Source organism: Gopherus flavomarginatus, chromosome 1, assembly GCF_025201925.1.
Source record: "Gopherus flavomarginatus isolate rGopFla2 chromosome 1, rGopFla2.mat.asm, whole genome shotgun sequence".
NCBI classification, from domain to species: domain Eukaryota; kingdom Metazoa; phylum Chordata; order Testudines; family Testudinidae; genus Gopherus; species Gopherus flavomarginatus.
Genome location: NC_066617.1, coordinates 135,872,513 through 135,895,716, shown reverse-complemented (window position 1 = coordinate 135,895,716; position 23,204 = coordinate 135,872,513). Strand labels below are relative to the sequence as shown.

The 23,204-nt window shown below is 42.0% G+C and overlaps 1 protein-coding gene across 3 annotated transcripts in view; it reads left to right on the top strand.

Annotated features, from left to right (window-relative positions):
- LRP6 (LDL receptor related protein 6) overlaps window positions 1–23,204 on the top strand; it is a 186,735-nt gene that overhangs the window by 101,583 nt on the left and 61,948 nt on the right. For all 3 annotated transcript variants that reach the window (XM_050965140.1, XM_050965130.1, XM_050965148.1), the window contains 2 exons: window positions 8,194–8,590; window positions 9,801–9,972. In XM_050965140.1, coding sequence (XP_050821097.1) covers window positions 8,194–8,590; window positions 9,801–9,972 — 569 coding nt within the window. The remainder of the gene's footprint in view (window positions 1–8,193; window positions 8,591–9,800; window positions 9,973–23,204) is intronic.

Genomic DNA, 23,204 nt, shown 5'->3' with positions numbered 1-23,204 from the left:
TAATACTGACTGATCAGTCACTTTTAATTTCCACTCCCCTTCCAAAAGAAAACAGTTATCTAATTGGGACTTTGGCTTACTTCCAATGCTAACACTCCTCCAACATGTGGGTGAAAGTTCAAAAATCCCCATTACTCAAAGAAAAGAGAGGGAGAATGACCAGTTTGCCAGTCAGCAGTTCCTCAATTGATATGTCTAAGGCCTACTGAGCTATTTTGAGCATGCAGCTGCTATAGGCGGTATACTGGGGTAGGCAACCTATGGCACGCGTGTTGAAGGCGGTATATGTGCTGATTTTCAATGGCACATACTGCCTGGTCTTGGCCACCGGTCCTGGGGGCTCTGCATTTTAATTTAGTTTTAAATGAAGCTTCTTAAACGTTTTAAAAACCTTATTTACTTTACATACAACAATAGTTTATTTATATATTATAGACTTACAGAAAGAGACCTTCTAAAAACGTTAATGTATTAGTGGCACTCAAAACCTTAAATCAGAGTGAATAAATGAAGACTCAGCACAGCACTTCTGAAAGGTTACCGACCCCTGCAGTAAATTTTCCTACGCTGTCATTGTACTACTGATACTTTAGCTTGCTGTTCTGTAAAGCACTTTGGGGTGTTTTTCAGTATGACATGGATCATATGAACCTAATTCTGTTGACACTCTGGCTATATATATGCTGTTTATACAAGCTGTTTGACATTTCATTTTTTTAATGGTAAAATTTGGGTTTGTTTTAGAGGCCTACTGCATTCTTGTTGATCTTGGGAAGATGCCCTTGTTCATTCGCTTGCACTCAGTGTCCTTATGTGCACTAGATTTTCTTATAATTTCCCACTTTTTCTTCCACCGATAGAGTTTAACTGTTGGCCCTTGGAAAGGAACACTGCAGTAGTTGCCTTCACTTAGTGAGGAGATGCCATTTTTTTTCTACTGTAGCATTGGGTGTAAAAAAAAAAATAAAAATAAAAAAAAAAGTGTGAACCTTGCTTTGGTCTTCCTGTTCACTGTCAAGAAGAGACATTGTTTTTCCCATCCATATCTAGCAACTCTTACACTCGGTTGGTTTCTTTCTGTCTTGGCTTGAGGACAGCTACTAGAACTCTGTATTTCCTGTTGCAGTTTAAGACTACCGCTTGGGGAAAAAACTCCTAAATTCTCTGCCTCCACAGCCTGTAAACCCTGAATCCAGATTTCCTTATACATATCAAGAATCTTAACTTTAAAATTGTTCCTCTTCCCACCTCCCTTTAAACGAGAGAGAAAATTGGCCATTAATTTCTGGACACTTGTCCTTTTCCTCTGCAAATTCAAGGCTCTTGTCATCTAGAAGAGAAATCTTGCTGAGGTCCTCTCTCGTCTCTCCTTCTGTAATAGCAGGGGCAGACTGACAGCAACTGGTACAACAATGGGTGGGATAAAAATCAAGGGAAAGTGGGTTTTTTTGTTTTTTTTTTTTTTTTAGGAGCAGAAAGTTTACTCAAATACGTAATAATTGTATTGAGAATTTATTCATTACTTATGAGTGATAAGCCACAGTGAGACAATTAGACTTATGCTAGGCCTGGGTCTTGTTATTTATATAGTCCTGGACCAATACCAAGAAAATACTGTTAGCCTGAGGGACCAACAATGGTTTTAAAGTAAAATAATGTACAGATCACCAGGGCAAGAAGCAGATGCTTTGTTTATACCATTGTAAAGCTGGAATTCATTGTAAAGCTTGGCAGGTCATGACACACTTGACTTTAAAGTTATGTCATTGCAAGTATCAGCTTGCTTCTTCCCATTCTTTCCCAGATCTCTCCTCCACCCCATGTGTTTAAATTAGACTTGATTATCAGTAGCGACTTTCTAGAGAAATATTAGGCGTAGTAGAGCTTACAATGCACTGCAAGCTTGCAAAGCCCAACTTTAAAACTGCTTAAGAAAAATAGGCTAAAGTTTTCAAACATAGGTGCCCTAGAGTAATCATATTTAGACACCTAAATAAATGGCTTGACTTTTCAAAAAGTACTGAGCACCCAGTGACCTAATGAGTACTTAACTTTTATTTATATAATTTTTTTTTGAAATCATAGAATATCAGGGTTGGAAGGGACCTCAAGAGGTCTTTTAGTCCAACCCCCTGCTCAGAGCAGGACTAATCCCCAGACAGATTTTTGCCCCAGATCCCCAAATGGCCCCCCTCAAGGATTGAACTCTCAACCCTGGGTTTAGTAAGCCAATGCTCAAACCACTGAGCTAGCCCTCTCCCTCCCAGTGTTTTTGTCTTGGTCACCAACTTTAATCACATATAAACTATTGGGTGCTAAAATTCTCATAAATTGTGTGAGAGATCAGCAGGATGGTAATCAGAGGACCTGATTTTAAGAACCTGCCCGTTTAATTTATAGCACTACTTCAGTATTTTTGGTGTACTGGTAAATGCTGACTCTAAATATAGCTTCGTAACACTTGAATTAAAAAAGTACATTACATTTTGTAGCTCCTGGGTGTTCTCCTCTCCCACTGAAGTCTGAGAGGTATTTGAATCCATTGGTGGTGGTGGGGTTATGAACCATTTTGTATACTCATAAAGAGTTAAGTGTCCCAATAAATGATAACTTGAAACCCTGTACACTGGCATGCACAAACCCAGTGCATTTCTGCATTTTTTCCTCTTAAGTATGCACACACGGTAAGATTTTTCCTGTATTGTTCACCAGTGGAGGCAGAAGCTTCTTGGTTTTGTTTTTGTTTTTAATCTTGTACCAAAGCGAAACAAAAACACACAAATTTTAAGTTAAACTTCATTACTGTGGAGGTCAAAGGACAAAAGTTACAAGCTGCCGCTATCCTGAGTAGTTACCTTGGAAAATTGATAGTGTACGTACTGAGTCTTGAAGCTGAACTTCAGGTGTGTGTGTGTGTGTGTGTGTGTGTTTAAATGACTTCTGGAATTGAAATCAACAAAATACTGAGATTTAAAAACCTCATGTCTTAAGCAATCTACATGTTGTGCATATTCCTTTGAACATAATCATCACAATCCAATGTTATATGAGACTTTTCAACTGATGTTTTGTACAAGTTTGTCTAGGTTTTAGTTTTGAGTCCTCCCTTGTTTGTTCCTTGATGATGATCAAGGTGGTGATGTGTGGCCCATGGTCATTCTATAGACATTCCAACGTCAAGATTTACTACTTTGGGTATTGATCAGGACAAGGAGAGCCTGCTGAGTTCATCTGAAGTGATGTCGCTTCAGTCTAAACTTCTGATGAGGTGCTTCTCTGCTCATCAATTCCCATTTTCCTAACAGAGTGGCTTTCAAAGGCGATATAACTAGCTAGATAAGTTGTCTACTTACAGAGGTGTGGATAATCACTTTAAAGTACGTTTTAAACTTTTTATTGCTTGATTGGCCATATTTTTGCAGGGTTAGTTTTGTCTGAGGAATGGAATGTTTGCTATGCTCCTAGATAAAGACCATGAAATTCTTAGCTCAAAGATCTGGTGTGCAACACAGGTTAACTGAAAGCCAGTAATTTCCTGATATTGAATGAGGTCGTAAAGACAGGAGTCCTAGAGACACAGGTATGTCTACACTTAAAATGCCATGGCAGCACATCTGCAACTCTCAGGGCTTGTCTACATCACAAAGTTGCAGCGCTGGTGAGGGGGTTACAGCGCTGCAACTTAGGAGGTGTACACATCTGCAGGGCACCACCAGCGCTGCAACTCCCTGTTTGCAGCGCTGGCCGTACTCCCGTTTTGTCTCGGGTGTAGAGGATCCAGCGCTGGTGATCCAGCGCTGGTAATCAAGTGTAGACACTTACCAGCGCTTTTCTTGACCTCCGTGGAATAAGCAGGTATCCCAGCATACCTGAGGAAGCCTCTGGTAATCAAGCTGGTCTCCTTCCCCGGTTTGCTCTCGCGTTCCCCGAACCCCGAGCAAGCAGGTCTCCTTTCCTGGTTTGCTCTCGCGTTCCCCGAACAAGCAGGTCTCCTTCCCTGCGGTTTGCTGGGTGGTTCCGGGAACGCGAGAGCAAACCGCGGCGAAGCTGGTCTCCTTCCCCGGTTTGCTCTCGCGTTCCCCGAACCCGAGCAAGCAGGTCTCCTTCCCTGCGGTTTGCAGGGTGGTTCGGGGAACGCGAGAGCAAACCGCGGCGAAGCTGGTCTCCTTTCCTGGTTTGCTCTCGCGTTCCCCGAACCCCCGAGCAAGCAGGTCTCCTTCCCTACGGTTTGCTTGGTTGTTCCGGGAACGCGAGAGCAAACCGCGGCGAAGCTGGTCTCCTTTCCCGGTTTGCTCTCGCGTTCCCCGAACCCCCCTTGAAGCCGCCCAACAGCGCTGCAGTGTGGCCACATCTAACACCACTTGCAGCGCTGGTTGCTGTAAGTGTGGCCACTCTGCAGCGCTGGCCCTATACAGCTGTACTAATACAGCTGTAACAACCAGCGCTGCAAAATTGTAGATGTAGACATACCCTCAGTGTAGACAATACTTCCATTGATGGGAGGGGTTCTTCTGTCGGCATTGGTAATTCTCCTCCCCAAAAAGCAGTAGCTTGGCCAACAGACACATTCTTCCATAGACACAGCACTGTCTACACCAGGGTTTAGATTGGTATGTTTACATCACTCAGAGGTGTGGTTTTTTCATGCTCCTGAGAGTTGCAGCTATACCGTTGTATGTTCTCCAGTGGAGTCCAGCCTGCAGTCTGTTTTGTTTAGTCAAATCCTTTTGTTTTCTTTTGTCAATGCTCTGTTGAAATGGAGCTTATTTAGGAACAATCAGGTGGTCAGTTTGTCAATTTTAAGCATGAATTTCAGCACAGACAGTACTTTACTCAGCTGAAGTCTTCCTGGTAAACTGGCAATAGTTCTTCAAAGTGATCATAACTTTCAGCCATGTGCAAGAAAGTTTTTTAAAGTTACATATTAAAATTACTGTCTGAAATACTTCATATGACCTCTTTTGATCATCTGCAAACCTAATGGTAATGCATTCCTTCCACTTTAACTGCAATAGATGATGATGATGAAGATAAAGATTAATCAGTGATTCCAAAATCATATTATTTCTACTGTTTAGGTCAAATGGAAGCTTGGATAAAAGGTAATGTAGATTCTGATGAGGATGTATTGGAGAATCTTTTGTTAACTGACTATGAATAGTTGAGGTAGTTGGTGGCAAATTGATTACTTGTGAATCTGTTACTGTATATGTGATAATTCAGTGTGAGTATGTTTTGACCTTGACATTGAATCAAGGTTTTATTTATTTATTCATTTATTTATATTTGTGGATATGGTATGTTAATAGACTTCTGTGACACAGTTGCTTGCTTTTTTTGAACTTTTGTAACCATGGGACTCATAGTGTCTGTCTACACACCAATTAAACACTTGCAGCTGGCCTATGTTAGCTGACTTGGGCTCATGCTTTCGAGCTGTTTAATTGCAGTGTAGACATTTGGGCTCAGACTGGAGCCTGGGTTCCTGATCCTGTGACGGGGAAGGATCCCTGAGACCGGACATCTACACTACACTTTTATATAGCCTCACAACCCGGGTTTGAGTCAGCTGTCATGGGCCAGCTGCGAGTGTTTAATTGCTCTGTAGCATACCCTTGTAACCCTGGTCTGTTTTTCTTTTGTTTAAGTTGCATGTTAAAGTTTAAAGAATGCATAAAAATATAGTTGCAGGATGGTGAAAACCTGCATTGGATAATGCATAAAAAGAGTTTTTTCACTAGCTAAATAGCTGAAAAATGTATACATATATTTCTAAATCAGAACGCGATGGTTTAGAATGGAGAATAATGCAGGTCTTTTTAGTCCATTCTTAAGAAAGAACACTTGTATTAATGTTCTAAACTTTGCTTGTTCAAAATCACCATCTTCTTTAGCAGTGTTTCTCAACCATTTTGTGCTGGTAGCCCTCTTTGGACTTAAAGAGGAAAAAAAATGTGTGACCCCCCCCACTAGAAAAACTTGCAGCCTCCTGCCTTAAGCTCAGGGCTTTGGGCTTCAGACGCTGCTCGTGGCTGAAGCATACACATTCGCTTTCTGGGGCCCCAAGCAGTTCCTCTGCTTTCTACCCCCTAAAGCCAGCCCTGATTGTGATCCTTTTGAACCCATCCAGTGACTCCTTACCAAATAGGTAAACCAACGTAACTGAAATTGATGAGGTGATTTATCTTAAATAAAAATGAAATTTATTGGCATAGGATAAAAAAATCTGTAAAATCCTGCAAAATAAATTATAATTGAAAATAAAAATCTTTTCAGATACAATGACAAATTTACCACTAGGTGGACACGCAGCTTGTGCTGTGCTCTATGGAAATACACCTCCACCCCGATATAATGCAGTCTTCAGGAGCCAAAAAATCTCACCGTGTTATATCAGGGTAGGAAGAGGAACCGCTCTCCACCCCAGCTCACCTCTGATCTGCCTCCTCCTCCTCCCTGAGTGCGCTGCCACCGCTCTGCTTCTCCTTCCCTCCCTCCCTTCCAGGCTTGCTGTGCCAATCAACTCAGGGGAGGAGGTGGAGATAAGCAGGGAGCAGTTCCTCTGCACCCCCCATTACTTGCTGTGGCCGTCCCTGGCCCCCCCACCCCCCCCAGCTCACCTCCGTTCCTCCGCCTGCCACGAGTGCACTGCAGCTCCGCTTCTCCCCTGGCCCTCCCAGGCTTTCCACACCAATCAGCTGTTTGGCGTGGCAGCCCTGGGAGGGAGGGGAAGTGGAGCTGAGCAGCTTGCTCATGGAGGGGGGAGGAGGAGGAGGAGGAGGCGGCAGCGGAGCAGAGGTGAGCTGGGGTGGGGAGGGCTGCAGCAAGTAACGGGCAGGCGCAGAGGAACCACTTGAGGTAACACGAATTCGGATATAACGTGGTAAAGCAGCCCCGTCCCCCGGAGTGCTGCTTTACTGCGTTATATCTGAATTCGCGTTATATCGGACTGCATTATATCAGGGTAGAGGTATATCATCTACAGCATAAATGAACAGATGTTGTTTTTTCCCCTCTATAAATCTAAAGATTGTAAAGGCATTAGTACATTTTATTTCAGCATGACTTTGTAAGCCTATATAGTAGTGGTCTTCGCATGTTGATATAGACTTCTTTCATTAGATGTGTTAATGAAGAGTTTATCCAGCTTAATGAGTGAATCCCGGCAATATAATGCATTTCCCCCTGTTAAGCAAGCAAGGTTGATTGACACAGGAATTTTTCACAGGAAGGTGACTCTCATTGTTTTATATTAACTTCTTGTTTCATAGGTATTTCACTGTTTAAATGCACATTTTTTTATTGAGAGGTTTTTCCCTATTTCCACCAGATATTTTATCTAGGAGAGGGTAGCCAACTGTTGGTTCCAATACAGTCACAACAGATTTGTTGATTTGCTTTCACAGCTTTCTTTTAATCTGTACGTTAAACACACACACACAAACACAATCAGTCTTGGAAGGATTCAGTTTTTATTGGTAAATATTTATTTCACCATACACACACACCCCGATGAAAAAGTATTTCCATTTATATTGAAAATTTACAGATAGAATAAGAAAAATATTGCCTGAGAGTTTATTAATTTGATTTAAGGATATTTTACCTTGTATATTTTGACATGTAAGGTTGACAATTTGTATTGTAACAGTTGTAAAGCTTTTATGTTTTGAATCTCAGCATCTGCTGTCATTAAATAATTGTGATCCTCCCTTAATTTTCCACAGCTTTGAAAATGTAGATTGTTAACAATCTTTAAAAAAAACTTAAAAGTAAACAGATATTAGCCATTGAAATTATATGTACAAAAATCTAATTCTGCCAAGTCTATATATCTATAGCATACTGTAATATATTAAACTTTGCAAAATTTACATACTATGTACAATTGAAGTTGGACCAAAAGAGCAGTATTCATCAACATTTTCTTAATGTCATGCAGATTTTAGTGGTCCATTTCTACAGAAAGGAACTTCAAGTGTCCTGGGAATCATTCAGCATTGGATCCAAAATTCACACTGAAGAACTTTGAGCCAGATTCTCAAGTGGTGCAAATCAATCTTCATAGTACCACTGAAGTCAATGGGGCCACACTAATTTGCAGCAGCTGAGAATCCTGCTCAGAATCTACATATTTATCATGTGCAATTTTTGAGTTAAAGTTTTTTTTTTGTTTGGTTTTGATATATTCAGGTGCCACCGAGTTACTGCTCCTAGCCCGCAGGACGGACTTGAGGCGCATTTCCTTGGATACCCCAGATTTTACAGACATTGTCTTACAGCTGGAGGACATCCGCCATGCCATTGCTATTGACTATGATCCCGTGGAAGGATACATCTATTGGACTGATGATGAGGTGAGGGCCATTCGCCGCTCTTTCATAGATGGCTCAGCTAGTCAGTTCGTTGTCACAGCACAGATTGCGCATCCTGATGGCATTGCTGTGGACTGGGTTGCCCGAAACCTTTATTGGACGGACACCGGTACTGACCGCATAGAGGTGACAAGACTTAACGGGACTATGAGAAAGATCTTGATATCAGAAGACTTGGAAGAACCGAGAGCAATCGTATTGGATCCCATGGTTGGGTAAGGAACTATTTATAAATGTTAGAAAGTTGTAAAAAGAACAGGAGTACTTGTGGCACCTTAGAGACTAACAAATTTATCTGAGCATAAATAAATTTGTTAGTCTCTAAGGTGCCACAAGTACTCCTTTTCTTTTTGCACATACAGACTAATACGACTGCTACTCTGAAATCTGTCATTAGAAAGTTGTATCATTCAGAAATGTAATGGCAGAGATTCATTGTAGCACGCTGATGCCAAATACACTATGATCTCTTTAAAAGGCAAACAAAAAATACAAATCCTAGTGATCTTTCTAGTGGCATTCAAGCCTGTCTGTATTAGAGTATAAATAATACCAATTTTTTTTATCATGCTGTTAACTCTAACTTTCACTCATCTGACTTTTAACTGTAACATTATTTGGGCTATGCAGATGTACATACACTGATTTGAAAATTTAAGAACACGTGATTTTTAATACCATTTGATTTGCGGAAGGTCTTACGTTTCCAAATTTATTTTTTTTTAACCTCTTCCTCCTATTCTTTTCCTGTTTCTCATTTTGCAGTTTCTCAAAATTGCTAAATAAATTACATCAGAACTGTTTAGTGTCAGTTCTGGTTTAACACTATGTTTGTACATCTCAAGCTGAAGACGATTTTAAAAAAGTCAACCTTGTCCCCAAATATAAAACACAAACAAAAATTTAGTAAAATAGGAACTGATGTCTATATGTACATGTGCGCAGGTAGTGGAACATGAATACTACATATACTCTTTTTGCTTGAAATTAAAAAATCTGGATTATCTGAAAATTACCAGGTGGGGATGAATAAACTACTTCTGCTTATTGACTCGTCCTCTTTGTTTCTTTCTGGTCTTTGCCCGTGTTTCCAGATTTGAGTAACTAAGTAGAATTGGCTATTAATTCAACTTCAAAAAAATGGCTGTACAATTATGAAAAATGCAGTGGATTGTTATGGAAATTCTGTTAAACTGACCAGTGCATTTACACATATCAGCACCATTGAGGACATATTGCACGAGTTTAATTTTACCACCTCGGTGATAGAAGTCATGTCCATTTGTCCTAGAAATGCATTGGTCTTTTGTTGTATGTCTTCTGATCACACAGTTTTGGTTTGGGGGTATGAGAGATGAGCTGCATGAATGTTGAAAGCTTTGGTTTTAAAGTATTTGTAAACTTCTCTTCTGTTCTCCATTGCAGATACATGTATTGGACTGACTGGGGAGAAATTCCAAAGATTGAGAGGGCTGCATTAGATGGGTCAGACAGAGTTGTGCTGGTGAATACTTCACTTGGCTGGCCAAATGGGCTGGCCCTGGATTATGCAGAAAGCAAAATATATTGGGGAGATGCGAAAACAGACAAAATTGAGGTTTGTTAATTGCATTTTTAATTAATTCTACACAGTTAAAACAATAGAGCCACTTCCATTTTTCTAGATATAGGCACTGATATATTTGCCATGAAGGTCTTCAGGAGGCAGCATGGGTGTGGAGGATTTACTCTGAATAAGGAACTCCTTAATTCTTATCCAAGTGACTTCCTATGTGGCCTTGAACAAGTCACTTCACTACTCTTCTTCAGTTTCTCTATTTATAAATGGGGAATAATAACCAGATAATAGATTTGAGGAGTGGGGATGAGTTGCTATTGGGAGGATTTGTTTAAAAAGGACACCTTTTAAAAAAAGGAGCTAGATAAATTCATGGAGGATAGGTCCGTCAATGGCTATTAGCCAGGATGGGCAGGAATGGTGTCCCTAGCCTCTGTTTGCCAGAAGCTGGGATTGGGTGACAGGGCATGGGTCACGTGATGATCACCTGTCTGTTCATTCCCTTTGGGGCACCTGCCATTGGTCACTGTCAGATACAGGATACTGGGCTTGATGAACCTTTGGTCTGACCCAGTATGGCCCTTCTTATGTTCCTATATGTTTGAAAAAACAGATGTCCTTACTTACGTTGGTAATAACACATTAGGAAAAAATTATGTAAACATGTGCATTTTACTGCTTGTGCCCTTTTCAATTCAGACCATTTTAAGAGTAATTTTCATATATTTCTAGTCAATTTCGTTTCCAGGTTCTTATATGCTTAGCACAATGTTGTTAGGGTTTCAGATATTGCAGGGGGAGTAGGTTTCGCTCCTTCCCCCTTTCATTTCTTTCCATTATAATGTTTATTTAAAAAAGAAATGGGGAAGGGCAAAATAAGCAAAGAGGGAGGACAGGAAACATTTCTATTTGCGGTAGGCCAATTTTCATAAATTTCAATTTTGGGCTAAATTTGATCTCTCATTGTGTCTAATTTACAGTCTCAAAGGCTTGTACACAACTGAGTACCAAATATCATTATCACCAAAATAGTACATGTGCTAAGAAGATTACTAGATCTCTGCTGTTTAAAACAAAAAAAAAAAGTTCACTTTTTGTGTAGCCTTAGTATAAGTTGGTCCTTTAACCTTGGAGAGAAAAAAGGAGCTCAGAATTTAATTTAATTTAATTTAATTTGAGATGTTGTGTAGCCTGCTGTTTTTGATATTTATTGATTTTTCTCCAAAAAAAAGTCCTGGATTTTGAAAAAGTCAGTATTCGGTTTTTACCCAATTTGAGCTTTTTCAGGACCCAGGAATTTTTTGTGGAGGAAGTGGATGGGGCCAGGCACAGAACGGCAGTGGAAGGCTGCATCCCCTCTTGGCCCCTGCCTGTCAGTTCAGCCTCATCTGCTTCCTGGGATCAGACTGAATAATCGGGGCAGAGTAGGGGGCTCTGTCCTGCAGGGGAAGTAGATGGCATTTTGTGCATGTGGTTTCGACTGCTGGGACCCAGCTGCCTCCCCATCTCGCTCCCCCACTGTGTACGAGCCAGCAGTTAGACTCTGTGAGTACTGCGCTCCCTGCTGGCAAAGCCCTATCCTGACCCATACCCTTCAGCTTGGCCCCAGGAAGTTGATGGGGCCATTCTGAAAGGCTGGTTTCAGGAGAGGGCCATGCCTGGTGGGAGGGGGAGGGGTCAGTACTCCCAGGGTGTAGCCTACTATTGTCTTGGCTGTGCTGAAGTGCCAGAGTCCCGTCTGCTTCCTCTGTGCAGCTAGGGAGGAAGAAAGGCAAGAAGCCAGATCCTAGGAGACAAGGCTACATCACAAATACTCTCAACCCCTGTGAGTAGTAAGCATACCTTCTGTCCTATAAGGTGACCACCCATGCTGACAGTCATGAAATGCAGAGCCCAAATCCTGGGTTCAGTGACTCTAGGACAGCATTTGTCTTGGATTCACTGCGGCACTAGTCTGTGCCTGTCTGAGGCTCAGGGGTGACACCTGCGTCTTCCTGGTGTGGGGGGAGAGGATGAGGCTGAGGTGGGCCTTAGTCTCCTCTTGCCATGAGGGGCCCGCCCATGCCTCTGCCAGGCCAGAAACCAGAGCCGGGCATGCCGCAGTGGAGAGTCCTGGAGTCCCAGACCTTCCACTTGCCCTAGGTCGGCTCATCCCAGAGGCTGGGGATACAGGGCAGAGGCTGCTCTAGGACAAATAGAGGGTCTGCGGTTCTCCACAGCGGCCTGGACTCCCTGGGCTCTTACCACAGCCCTGCTCCAGTTTCCAGCCTAGCCATGGGGCTGGGCCTTGGGGGGAAGGAGAGGAGCAGGAGGCAGGGCCTCCGGAAAAGAGAAGGGGTAGGTGTTGGGGACTTGGGAGGAAGAGAAGGAGCAGGATCACACAGGTGGCAGGGTACCTGCATATGTCCTGCTTTTGTATTTTGAAAAGTTGGTCTCCGTACTGCCCTGCCTTGCCCACTGCCCTTCATTTTTTATTTTTAATTAGTTTTCACCCATTTTAAAATTTTTAGAATAAATACTGAAATTCCTGTGAAGTTCTTTAAAAAATAAAAACTGAAAATGAAAGGCCTTATACATGGTCTAATCATAGAACTTGGAACTGGTAGTCAGGAAAACTCAGCCTGCTGCTCATGGCTTGATAAGTGACCTTGTGTATGGACAAAGAGAGAGACATTTCAGTGTGCTTATGCATTATTGTATACAAATAGTTTTTCCATACAAAATCATTAAATAGTGCTTGCTTTTTTGTTTTTCAATGTGTGGCATTACTCAAATAGTAATCTTACTGCATTACTAAAGAAGGCAGTGTCTCCTGCAAGCCAGATTTCTGGTTTGTTTGTGCCACATATGTGCTTTATTATTTATTTTTACACACTGATTCATGCTACGCTTTTCTGGAGCCCCCAGACGATAATAAAACATCAGCAGGGGTTAATGGAGACTGGTAGGGGGTGCAGCAGGGAGCTTTTGTTCCCATTTTATCTGGCAGCCTGCAGCAGGCAGAAGCAGGCTGTGGCTCAAAAGCTTCCTCATTTATCTCGGTCAGGTTTCACTGCTGATAAACTTCTATTGAAATGGATGGCTGTTATTGTGCTTACCAGTGGGGAAGATTTCTCATTGACTTGCTACAGGTTTAAAGCATTTTCCTGCTGTGCTATGAGGTTAAAAATGTATGATCTGCTCTGCTGAATTGGTTTTATGTTTTCCTGCTCAAGTGAATATTCGTCTTCTGGACACGTATGCTACCTGTTTTAAGACATAGGCTGGATTTAAAATGGCCAGCAAAACCTGTATTGATATAGTACGCGTGTGCGTGTCTTTGTGTTTAGAGGAAGCACATTGATACAGCTGATTTCCTCGCAATTTTTCAGTGTGTTTTTGCTTCAGCTATCCTTTATCCATCCTCTTTCCTTTTCTCCATTTTTCTCAAATCCAGTGGTGAAACCAGACATACAGCTACTGGAGTGGGCTTTGAGCAGGACTGTGTGCTTCCCATACAGATCCAACCATTATCTAATGATTTTGAGTGCAGTTCTAACTTGGAGTGTTTCTGTATGCCCAACTCCATTTATCATGCCTAGCATTACTTTCCCTAACCCTGATGATTAATGGGGAACGTCTTTTATATCTTGCTTCTTTTCAGAATAAGAGCACGCATGCTTTCAGAACACTGCTTCATCAGGAACAGAAAATGGAAGCTATTAAGATTTTTTTGGGTACAAAGGTCTTGAACAGAGAAGACCTTATTGTGTATGACCAGGGAATTAAAAGCTTAGCATCTGGCAAATGCTCCATTCTGCCTTCTAATCCTGAAATTGTAGGGCTACATTTTCCTCTGATGACAGCACCCTCTATTGCATCAGTACGCTAATAAGGAAATTTTGTTCTCCTAGCATTCAAAAAATAAATTATTGAGAAATTCTGTGTCTCCTATGTCTGTATATTGTGAAATACTGATGTATAGACAAGCTTGATTGCTTTTGTTCAATCCCCACTTTTTAATAAAGCACTGAAAATTTAGAGGTAGGAGAGTTGACTCCCTGCCAAGTTGAAATACACACGTTTTTGTATAGTTACGTTTAGAGGGAACCAATATCTCTTGTAGATTTTAGAAGTAAATGCAGATGAAGCATACATCTGAAACTGCTTTGCCTCTTAATTCTGGCCCTTGTATATTACACAAATGTGATATGTACAGTAACTCCTTGCTTAATGTTGTAGTTATGTTCCTGAAAAATACTACTTTAAGCGAAACGATGGTAAGCGAATCCAATTTTAAACAATTGAATACTGTACACAACAATGATGATTGTGAAGCTTGGTTGAAGTGGTGAACTCAGAGGGTGGGTTATTTCCCGGGGAATGCCTTACTTCTACATGATGAACTAGCACTCAACTGAGCCCTCAAGGGTTAACACGTTGTTAATGCAGCCTCACACTCTACAAGGCAGCACGAATGGAGGGAGGGGAGACAGAGACACACGTTGTGTGTGTGTGAGAGAGAGATGCACATTGCTTCTTTAAGTACTGTGACCCCACTCTAAGTACATTGCCTTTTTAAGTAGATCAGCAAGTTGAGACAGCAGCTGCTACCAGCAGGCTTCCTCTATCCTGAGCCCTTTTGTGTCCCCTCACTGCTCTGTGGAGATAAGGTACAAGATTAGGGGCAGGGGAAAATCCTGATGTTGGCACCCCTCTTCCCCCTCCCGCCTCCCTTGCACAGCAAGCAGGAGGCTCCCGGGAGCAGCTCCAAGGTAGAGGGCAGGAGCATCACAGCGGTGGGGGGAGGGACACCTGAACTGCCCAGCAATTGATAGCCTGCTGAGCGGTGGCTGCATAGGGAACTTAGGGGGGCTGCTGGTCCACCCTGGTTCCAAGCCCCCACCACTAGCTCCAACGGGCTGCTCTTTCTGCAAGCAGTGGACAAAGCAGGCGGCTACCAAACAAGGTTATAAGGGAGCATTGCACAACTTTAAACAAGCATGTTCTCTAATTGAGCAGCAACGAAACAGCATGAACTGTGATGACTTTAAGCAAGGAGTTACTGTACACTGATTCAGCAAAGCACTTCTAGCATGTGCATAAGTACTTTGCTGAAGAAGGGCCTCAAAGTTCATTCTGGTTTGAGGCAGTGTTCAGGTTTTGTAGATACTCCATATTTTAAAACGAGGGGAAGAGATGCTGCAAGCTCTACTATTGATATAACTTACCAAAGTGAGGAGTTTGTCATGTGAGGCTCTGTAGCGGGTCACTTAGAGGCCAGTAGGTCTCCAAGGTCCTGAATGCGTGTGGGGGCCTTGTCGGGCCATTTGGTGGCCTGATGGCCAAGTTACTGTGCTGCTCCGGGTTGCTCACAGTTGGACTGGGGCAGAAGGAAGGGTAGGAGGACTCAAGCCCTCATTCTTCACTGGGTCCTGGCATTTGACACAAGGGGTGAAGGGTGTTTTCATTCCCTTTAGCTGACACCCCAGAGAAGCCTCCCTAGGACACTTCCAAATCTCCACCCCGCTCTCTTCAATTTGGGATGCGGTCACACCCCTCTGCTTCCCTCCTTGTGGAAGGTTGTTCAGACAGTCTCAGTGATTTGCGCAGTCTGTCAGGACTTCTAAGTGTATGTCTACACTACAATTAGACATCCGCAGCTGGTCCATGCTTGCTGACTCGGATTTGGGGTTAAGAGGCTGTTTAATTGGAGTGCAGACTGTCAGGCTTGGCTGCACCCCTATCTCTGGGGCCCTCCCACCCAAGCCCCAATGTCTGCACTGCAGTTAAACAGCCCTAAGCCCAGAGAGACTGAGTCAGCTGGCATGGGCCAGCTGCGGGTGTCTAACTGAAACATAAACATACCCTCAATGTCCGTTTCTTCCCCCTTGTCAGAGAAAGGGAGAGGAAAAGGGTCAGATGCCTGGCTGCCCACTCGGGCTTTCCTCTGTGAATTCCTGTGTCTCAGAAGGTACTAACTGGCTTTCTTCCTGCAGACAGCCTCTCCATTCTCCTCAGCTTGACTTCCAGACTCCAATTTTAAGCTGGTCCTCTATTTCAAACGTGCTCTGTAGCTGCCATGGGGCAGGGCGTTCTTGGCCCAGCATTGCTCCTTCACCTTTTTAGTCTTAGTGAGGGATTTATATATCCCTCACCAAGAACCATCACAGGTTCTCATGGACTTTTACAGTCAGTGAAGAATTAGATCTCAAAACACAGACTGAGGCAGAAAAATGGCAGGTTATGTCCATTTTATTGCTGAGAGGAAACTCAGGCATAGAGAGAGGTTAAGTGGCTTTCTCAAAACCACACATAAATCAGGTCTTCTGACTTCCGGAATAATGGATAATTTAAAAAGAAATTATATATTTTAAAGAAAGTACTGTTAAGTGTGTGTGGGGGGGGTCACTTTTGTGGGACCGTTCAAAGTGTTTTTATTTTGACACCAAAAAGAGGAAATATAGCTCAAGTACAAATGTTGCCTCTTAAGTGTGAGAATATTCAGTGCTAGATTTTGTTATCTTTAACTTGGATATATAATAAATGTAAAATATAGTGGGACACCTATTAAAAATATCTTCTGTAGTTTAGTGCTCAAAGAACTCTTGAGTGGTGTCCCACCAGTAAGACTTCCTTCATTGTGATCTACATAGTCGCAGGTAGGTTGTTGATGCTTTAAAAACAAACAAAAAGACAGTGAAAATTTCCCTCTTCCTTGTTTGTAGACTCCACTATGTGCAGTAAGAATACTGCCTGTCATCAGCCTGACTTTGCAGACATGGTACCATTTTACTGTTTTAAAAATAATTTTGAGACAGCAAAAGGCTTTGTGATATTGATTTGTAAAAGATTTTTCCTAGGTGTGGGTTTTGTAGACTCTGCCTGGGCTCTAAAAGTCAGACTAGATTCTTTCCTTTTTGCATAGTATCACCAATAATAAAGGAATTTATCAGGCCACACTGGATCCTTACCTACATTTGTGCAACTGCAATCTCTTTGAATTATATCCTGAGACACTTAGGCACAGGTGTGATAGTAAGGTAGTAAGTACCAGCCCACTTCCACCTCTGCCTATGCATACCCACTGCCTTTAATAGACTTACACCTGAGTAACTGATTGGAACATAAGCTCAGATCCTACTGTTCTGCCCTGTACACTTGTTGTTTTCTTGTCTCATAGTAGTTGGGAAGTGAAGTATTCGATTAGGCCTGTGGTCATTATCCAGTCACCAGCAATGGCCAGGACTAGATACTTTAAATAAAAGTGCTAAACTTGCTCTAATGAAAAATTATGGAATAACTATTAATCTTCTCCCCTCTAAACTGCCACATCCTACTTTTTCAAGCTTCCTTCATGTGAAAAAATCTCTCTGATTCTGAACTTTCTGTTGTTCTTGTATCTTCTTTGAGATGGATTGACCAGAACAGAATACAGTATTCCAGGTGAAGGTTTACCATTTAGTTATATAATGAATGGCATCATAGTATTTTTTTTTCCATTATTTTTTCCACATTCTTTAAACATCCTAACACTTTATTTGTTTTTATGAGCATGGCTGTACATTGAGCTGAGATGGATGTTGGATTTAGGATTAAATCCAGAGTAACTTCTCCTCTTGTGTGCTCTGGAAGTAGCTGTTCCATGAGCTCTGAACCATATGACCGGTTTATATGTGGGTAGTTGAAATCACCCATATTTATTGCCTCATTAACTTTAAACTGTCTCTCTGATCACCCTCAACACTACAGAGCTAATATACTTCATTCTCTGAATTGTAGTGATACAACCCTAGTAGTATATTCCTATTCTTATTATTTGGGATTTATATCCAAACTTTATGGTCCCCTCCATTCTGATGTGGTGTTTTCATGGAATCTTCAAGTTGTTGTGCTCACCCTCCACCTCTACAATCTAATCTATCCTTCTTGTATAGTTTGTGCCCATTTAATACAGTACCCCTTTGATGTCATTCCGCCATGTTTTAGAACTGTAGAATGCATGATGTTTCTCTTCCATTATCAGGAATACTTATTTGCCTGTTTAAAACTTCTTTTTATCTGTATATAGCTGTTGCCTCTCTCTGACATTTTTTAGGTTAACTCTGTGCTCTCAACCCTGTTTATCCTTCATTTCAACTGTAATTTCTGTCTGATCCTTTACTACCAAGTGTAGTTTCTTTTTTATTACTGAGACTTCCTAGAGGATGTCATTGTTGATTGTCAAGATGTTTGTAAACAAAAGCTTTTTTTTCCCTATTTATTTGGGTATCTTTGGCCTGAGTCAATCGCAACGATAACATAATCCATTGTTTCTGAAATCAATTTATCACCATGAAAGTAATTAGAGTGTTACAAATGCTAGATTTGAGAGGTTGCTTAATTGATGCATTGGGTGAAGCTGTCTCACGGGAAATGAGTGAGTTTATTCAATATCTGCAATAACAGAAGTGGAACAAAATGTTTATAATGTCTGCAGTAATAGAAAAGGAAATGCAGAAAAGATATATATTTTTAGATAGTGTATAATAAGGATATCACCAAAAAACTTAGTGTTTTGTCTGAGAGCAACAGTAGGTTTTGTAACACCTAGCATGGAAAGAACAATTATATCTTGAGTAGAATTATTACAAATCTGCCTTCTTTGCCATCAGATCACAAGTATTATCCATACAAAGTAATATTAGTTTTGCATACTGTTGTGTATATACATGTACAGATCCCATGCTAGACCAACTAATAACTCCCTCAACAATTAAAATCGCTGAACTAGAGGGTCACACTTTGTTGCTTGAGTAAGATGGGCACATTGCGTACACTAGAGGCTCCTTGGATTCCTGCATTCCCTCCCTGTGTGCCACCTTTCTGGACCACTGTATTTCCTGAAACTTCCATGCTCCCCATGGCAGGGGCCCTGTGTGCTCTCCATGTCACTTTCTCACCCATACCAGGCTTCCCCATTCTCCCTTCCATGCTAGAGGCTCTTTGTGTGCCCCCATTTTCCCCTTTACCTCCACCATTCTTATTTATGTTCTTTCTTTGTGGGAGATAAGTAATTCAGGGTGTCGACATTTTAAACCATATTGCGAGGAAGGGCATAGCTGAGATGGGTGTGTTATGCTGGAAGGTGATAATGGCTGCCATCTGCTGGTTCTTTGATCTATAGACAGTTACAGAGGTGATTGGAGTTGCTAAGTTTGCTAACCAGATGCCAGGGGCTTTGTGTGTGTCCCCCGTTGTCCTTTTCCTGTCTTCTAAATTTCACCCATATCAATAGGGTTGTGCCCATTGATGGCTAGAACATTCCTTGATGTTTTGGAGTTGATCAGATGTGGCATTCAAAAGTTACTGTGTTTTGAAATGCCATCAAGTTGAGTGACAAGGTGGATGAGGTAATATCTTCAGAAGCTAGTCCAATAAGACATTACCTTACCCACCTAGTCTCTCTAATATCCTGGGACCAGCATGGCTACAACTACACAACAGCAAGTTGAGTGTAAGCCCTTGCAGACTTGGCCAAAACTGAATTAAGAATGGTCTGACCCAGGATGACCAATGATCCATCCAGCTCAGTATGCTGCCTATGACAGTGCTAGAGTTTCCAGAGGAGTGTTTAGCATATTGATTATTTGGAGTGTGGGTTTTTTGTTGTTTTTTTTGTGGGTGGGAGGGTGGCATTTTTGAGGAGGGACAACTTGATATGAAATGTTATTGGGGTGTCTTGCATTCTTTTGAATTATTTTTAAAGCTGTTATTCTTACAGCAACAAGGTGCCTATTAAATAGTTTTTTTTAATTTCATGAAGTGACCACAATACATAGTATTAAAACCATTGTCCTTTCTTCAGAAATAATAAAACAAAAATCTCCCATAATCAGGTAAGCTGAACCGAACACCAACAGTGTTTTCAGTCATGTCCTGAAATGATGCAAAGGTGTAATCATCAGAATGATAATAGAGATAATACTGAAAATGCTGAAAGGTCACATCACTGGGGTCCCCCCATATAACTCTGCCAATACACCACAGTAATGATTTGTCAAACCTGCCTTTTGTTCTAATTGTGACTGAATGGAATTTTTACTGATGAAATGGTCAGGGTGTTTTAACTAGACTGACACCACCAGTCAAATGTCAACTAGTGCCGCCGGAAGTGGAATGTCTCTGCATTGACCCACTTATATCACTTAGTTGTTGTAGGTATTTAGAAGTGAATTACATCTAGAATATTTGACACAACTTGAGACACCAAACAAATTGCTCTGGTGCAGAATTCCACTCTGCAGTTTTTTGGTTTCAGATGGAAACAATACTATGAGATATTAAGTTGTCTATATTATTATTCACATTGTTTGGTCATCAGCATCTTAAGATATGGCCACTATTTTTTGTTTTAATTCATTTTATTTTCAACATGCTGTATTTTTTTTGAAGTTTTTCATTGATATTATTTTATTTGACTGACTTGCAAGACCCTTTCCTATAGGAAAGACCATTAGCATTTCTTGTGTGTGATTTCCTCCCCCTCCCCCTTTCCATAGAACTACTCGCTCTTTCAGTAAAGGTAGCATTTGTGGTTAAGCCACATCTGTTTCCTGTTGTAGCCTATATTCTCACTGTGGTCTGAAGTATTTAGAACGGCCTCAGAATGTGAAACCCACACCACACTGTGGTTAAAGCAGCACAAACCACAGGAGACACTAGCTCAGATTATAAGGCAGGTTTCTTAAGCAGGGATTCGAAGGGCCTGGTTATCAATTTGGCTGAATAATCCAGTTTGGGATCCTTCAGAGGAGTACACATGCAAGGAAGATCAGCTTGTGACCTGATTGTTCCCTGAATTTCGCCATCTGAAGAGTTTGAGTGATAGCCGTGTTAGTCCTTGTCAGCAAAAACAACGAAGAGTCCTTGTATTTATACCTGCTACTGTATTTTCCACCCCATGCATCTGATGAAGTGGGTTATAGCCCATGAAAGCTTATGCCCAAATAAATTTGTTAGTCTCTGAGGTGCCACAGAGTCTGAAGAGTGTATGTTGAAATCCTCTAGAATGAGTTGATTTGTGACTTTTTTTCTCTTTTGTATAGAATGTATGCATCACCACCGTGTCACTTCTTGCTTTCCCTCCTATGTCACTCTGGTTCTTTTTTGTTTTGTGAACCACAAATTGGGATCCTTTTAAAACCTTTTGAAATCCAGCCAAGGTCAGTAGGAACTAAATGTTGCTGTGTTTGGTCATTATGGAATGAATGCTGCTCTAACTCCATCTCTTAGTAGACAGATATTCACTTTAAGAAACTTCTTCACCACAGTTGTCACTAATTGACAACACTTCTTTTCAGTCTCTGCCGAATGGTTATGGTTTGAATGGGTATGGAACCTGATTTATGCCTTCACCCTTCTAGGTGAGGATTGGGGCATATATGGGCAAGGTTGCATGGCCGTAGTTCATGCTGTACCTGGACTGCCAATCCAGCAGCTTTCACCAGTGTTAAATAACCAAGTTTAAATAATCATTTAAATAACCAGGTTTTCTTGTTGCCCACCTAGGACTTGGGAGACCTGGGTTCTATTCCCTGCTCCACTATAGACTTCCTGAGTGATCTCGGGCAAGTTACTTAGGCCTGATCTACACTACAAAGTTAAGTTGACGCAAGTCTCCTTGTGTCAATCTGCGTATGTGTGTCTATGTTCAAATATGTCCCCAGCTGACAGAAGCGCCCATTTACAGCGGTATAGTAAAACCACCTCCCTGAGTGACGTAGAGCCATGGTTAACCCACAGAGGGCAACATAGTGTGAGTGTAGACACTGCATGACCTGACTCGATTCTAACAGTCTTCCAGCAGCTGTCCCACAATGCCCCATTTCCTGCAACAGTGACCATTCTGGGTACAGTTTTAAACTCCATTGTCCAGGGGTCACAGAGACCAGAAGCCACATCCACCCCTTAAGCCTCCCATTTGTTTTTTGAATGCCTCTTCCTGATTGCACACCTAGGAGCTCGCCCTTGTATGCAACTGCCCAACAGACCATGTAGGACTAGGCGTGTTTCTGCCTGGAATACACAGGTATTGGATCTCCTTGGCCCGTGGGGAGAAGAGGCTGTGAAAGCGCAGCTACGGACCAACCATAGAAACTTGGACATCTACGAGCATATTGCACAGGGGATGCGGGCAAAGGTGTGCCACAGAGAGGAGCAGCAGTGCCATGTGACAGTGAAGGAACTTTGTCAGGGATACCAGGCTTGGGAGCATAACAGCAGATCAGGTACTGAGCTGCAGACCTGCATAGCATACTTGGCAGAAACCCCACCAGCACTCTGCAAACCGCTATGGGTACCCAAAATAGCAGCCCCTGTTGTGAACAGTGGGGGGGGGACAGGGGACTCCAGCACTGCCGCAAGCCAGGAGCTGTTTGAGATTCCTCCACAGCCTAGCCAGTCTGAGCCAGTAGTTGAATCTTTTCTTGGTGCTGTCAAGGTGGCCAATGCACAGCTTCATGAGCCAGAGAGCGAGGAGTAGGCTAAGTCCCCCAGGATCAGCATGGGCATTTCAACATCACTGATGGTAATCTGCCAGTTGGGAAAGAATGTGTCTGCAGCTTTCTGAGCTTTCTAAGTCCTCTGTTCTTCCGGTACCAGCTTGCATTGATATCAATGAAGAATTCTCGGTGATCTATCATTGCTTGTACAACTATAGAAAAGTAACCTTTCTGTTGAAGTACTCAGTAGCAAGGTGGGCTGGTGCCAAAATAGGGATGAGCATGCTGTCTGTCACCCCCCCACAGTTTGGGAACCCACTGCTGCAGATCCATCCACTATGTCCTGCGTGGTGGTGAGAATCACAGTCCTGTGCATCAGGAGATGATGAATGGTCCTACACACTTGCTAAATGGAAGGATAAACAAAAATAGTTCTGCAGCTAGGGTCCTTGATTTCAAAAGGGCAACCTTTACAAAATTAAGGGAATTGGGGAAGTGGACCGGGCTGAAGAACTCCAGTATCTGAATGTGGAGGAGGCTTGGAATGATTTGAAGGTAAAGATGCAGAAAGTATCGAAGGCCTGAGCAAATGGAAAAATTGGTGAGGAAAGATTACAGACCAAACTGGATGAACAAGCATTCAAACAGATTATTAAGAGAAAGCAGAACGCCTACAAGGAATGGAAGAAAGGATGGAGCAGCAAGAAAAGCTAGCTGCTGGAGGTCAGAAAATGTAGGGGGAAAAGTGAGAAAACCAAAAGCCAAGCAAAATTGAACCTTCCAATGTTGTTCCAAATTAAAACAATAGTA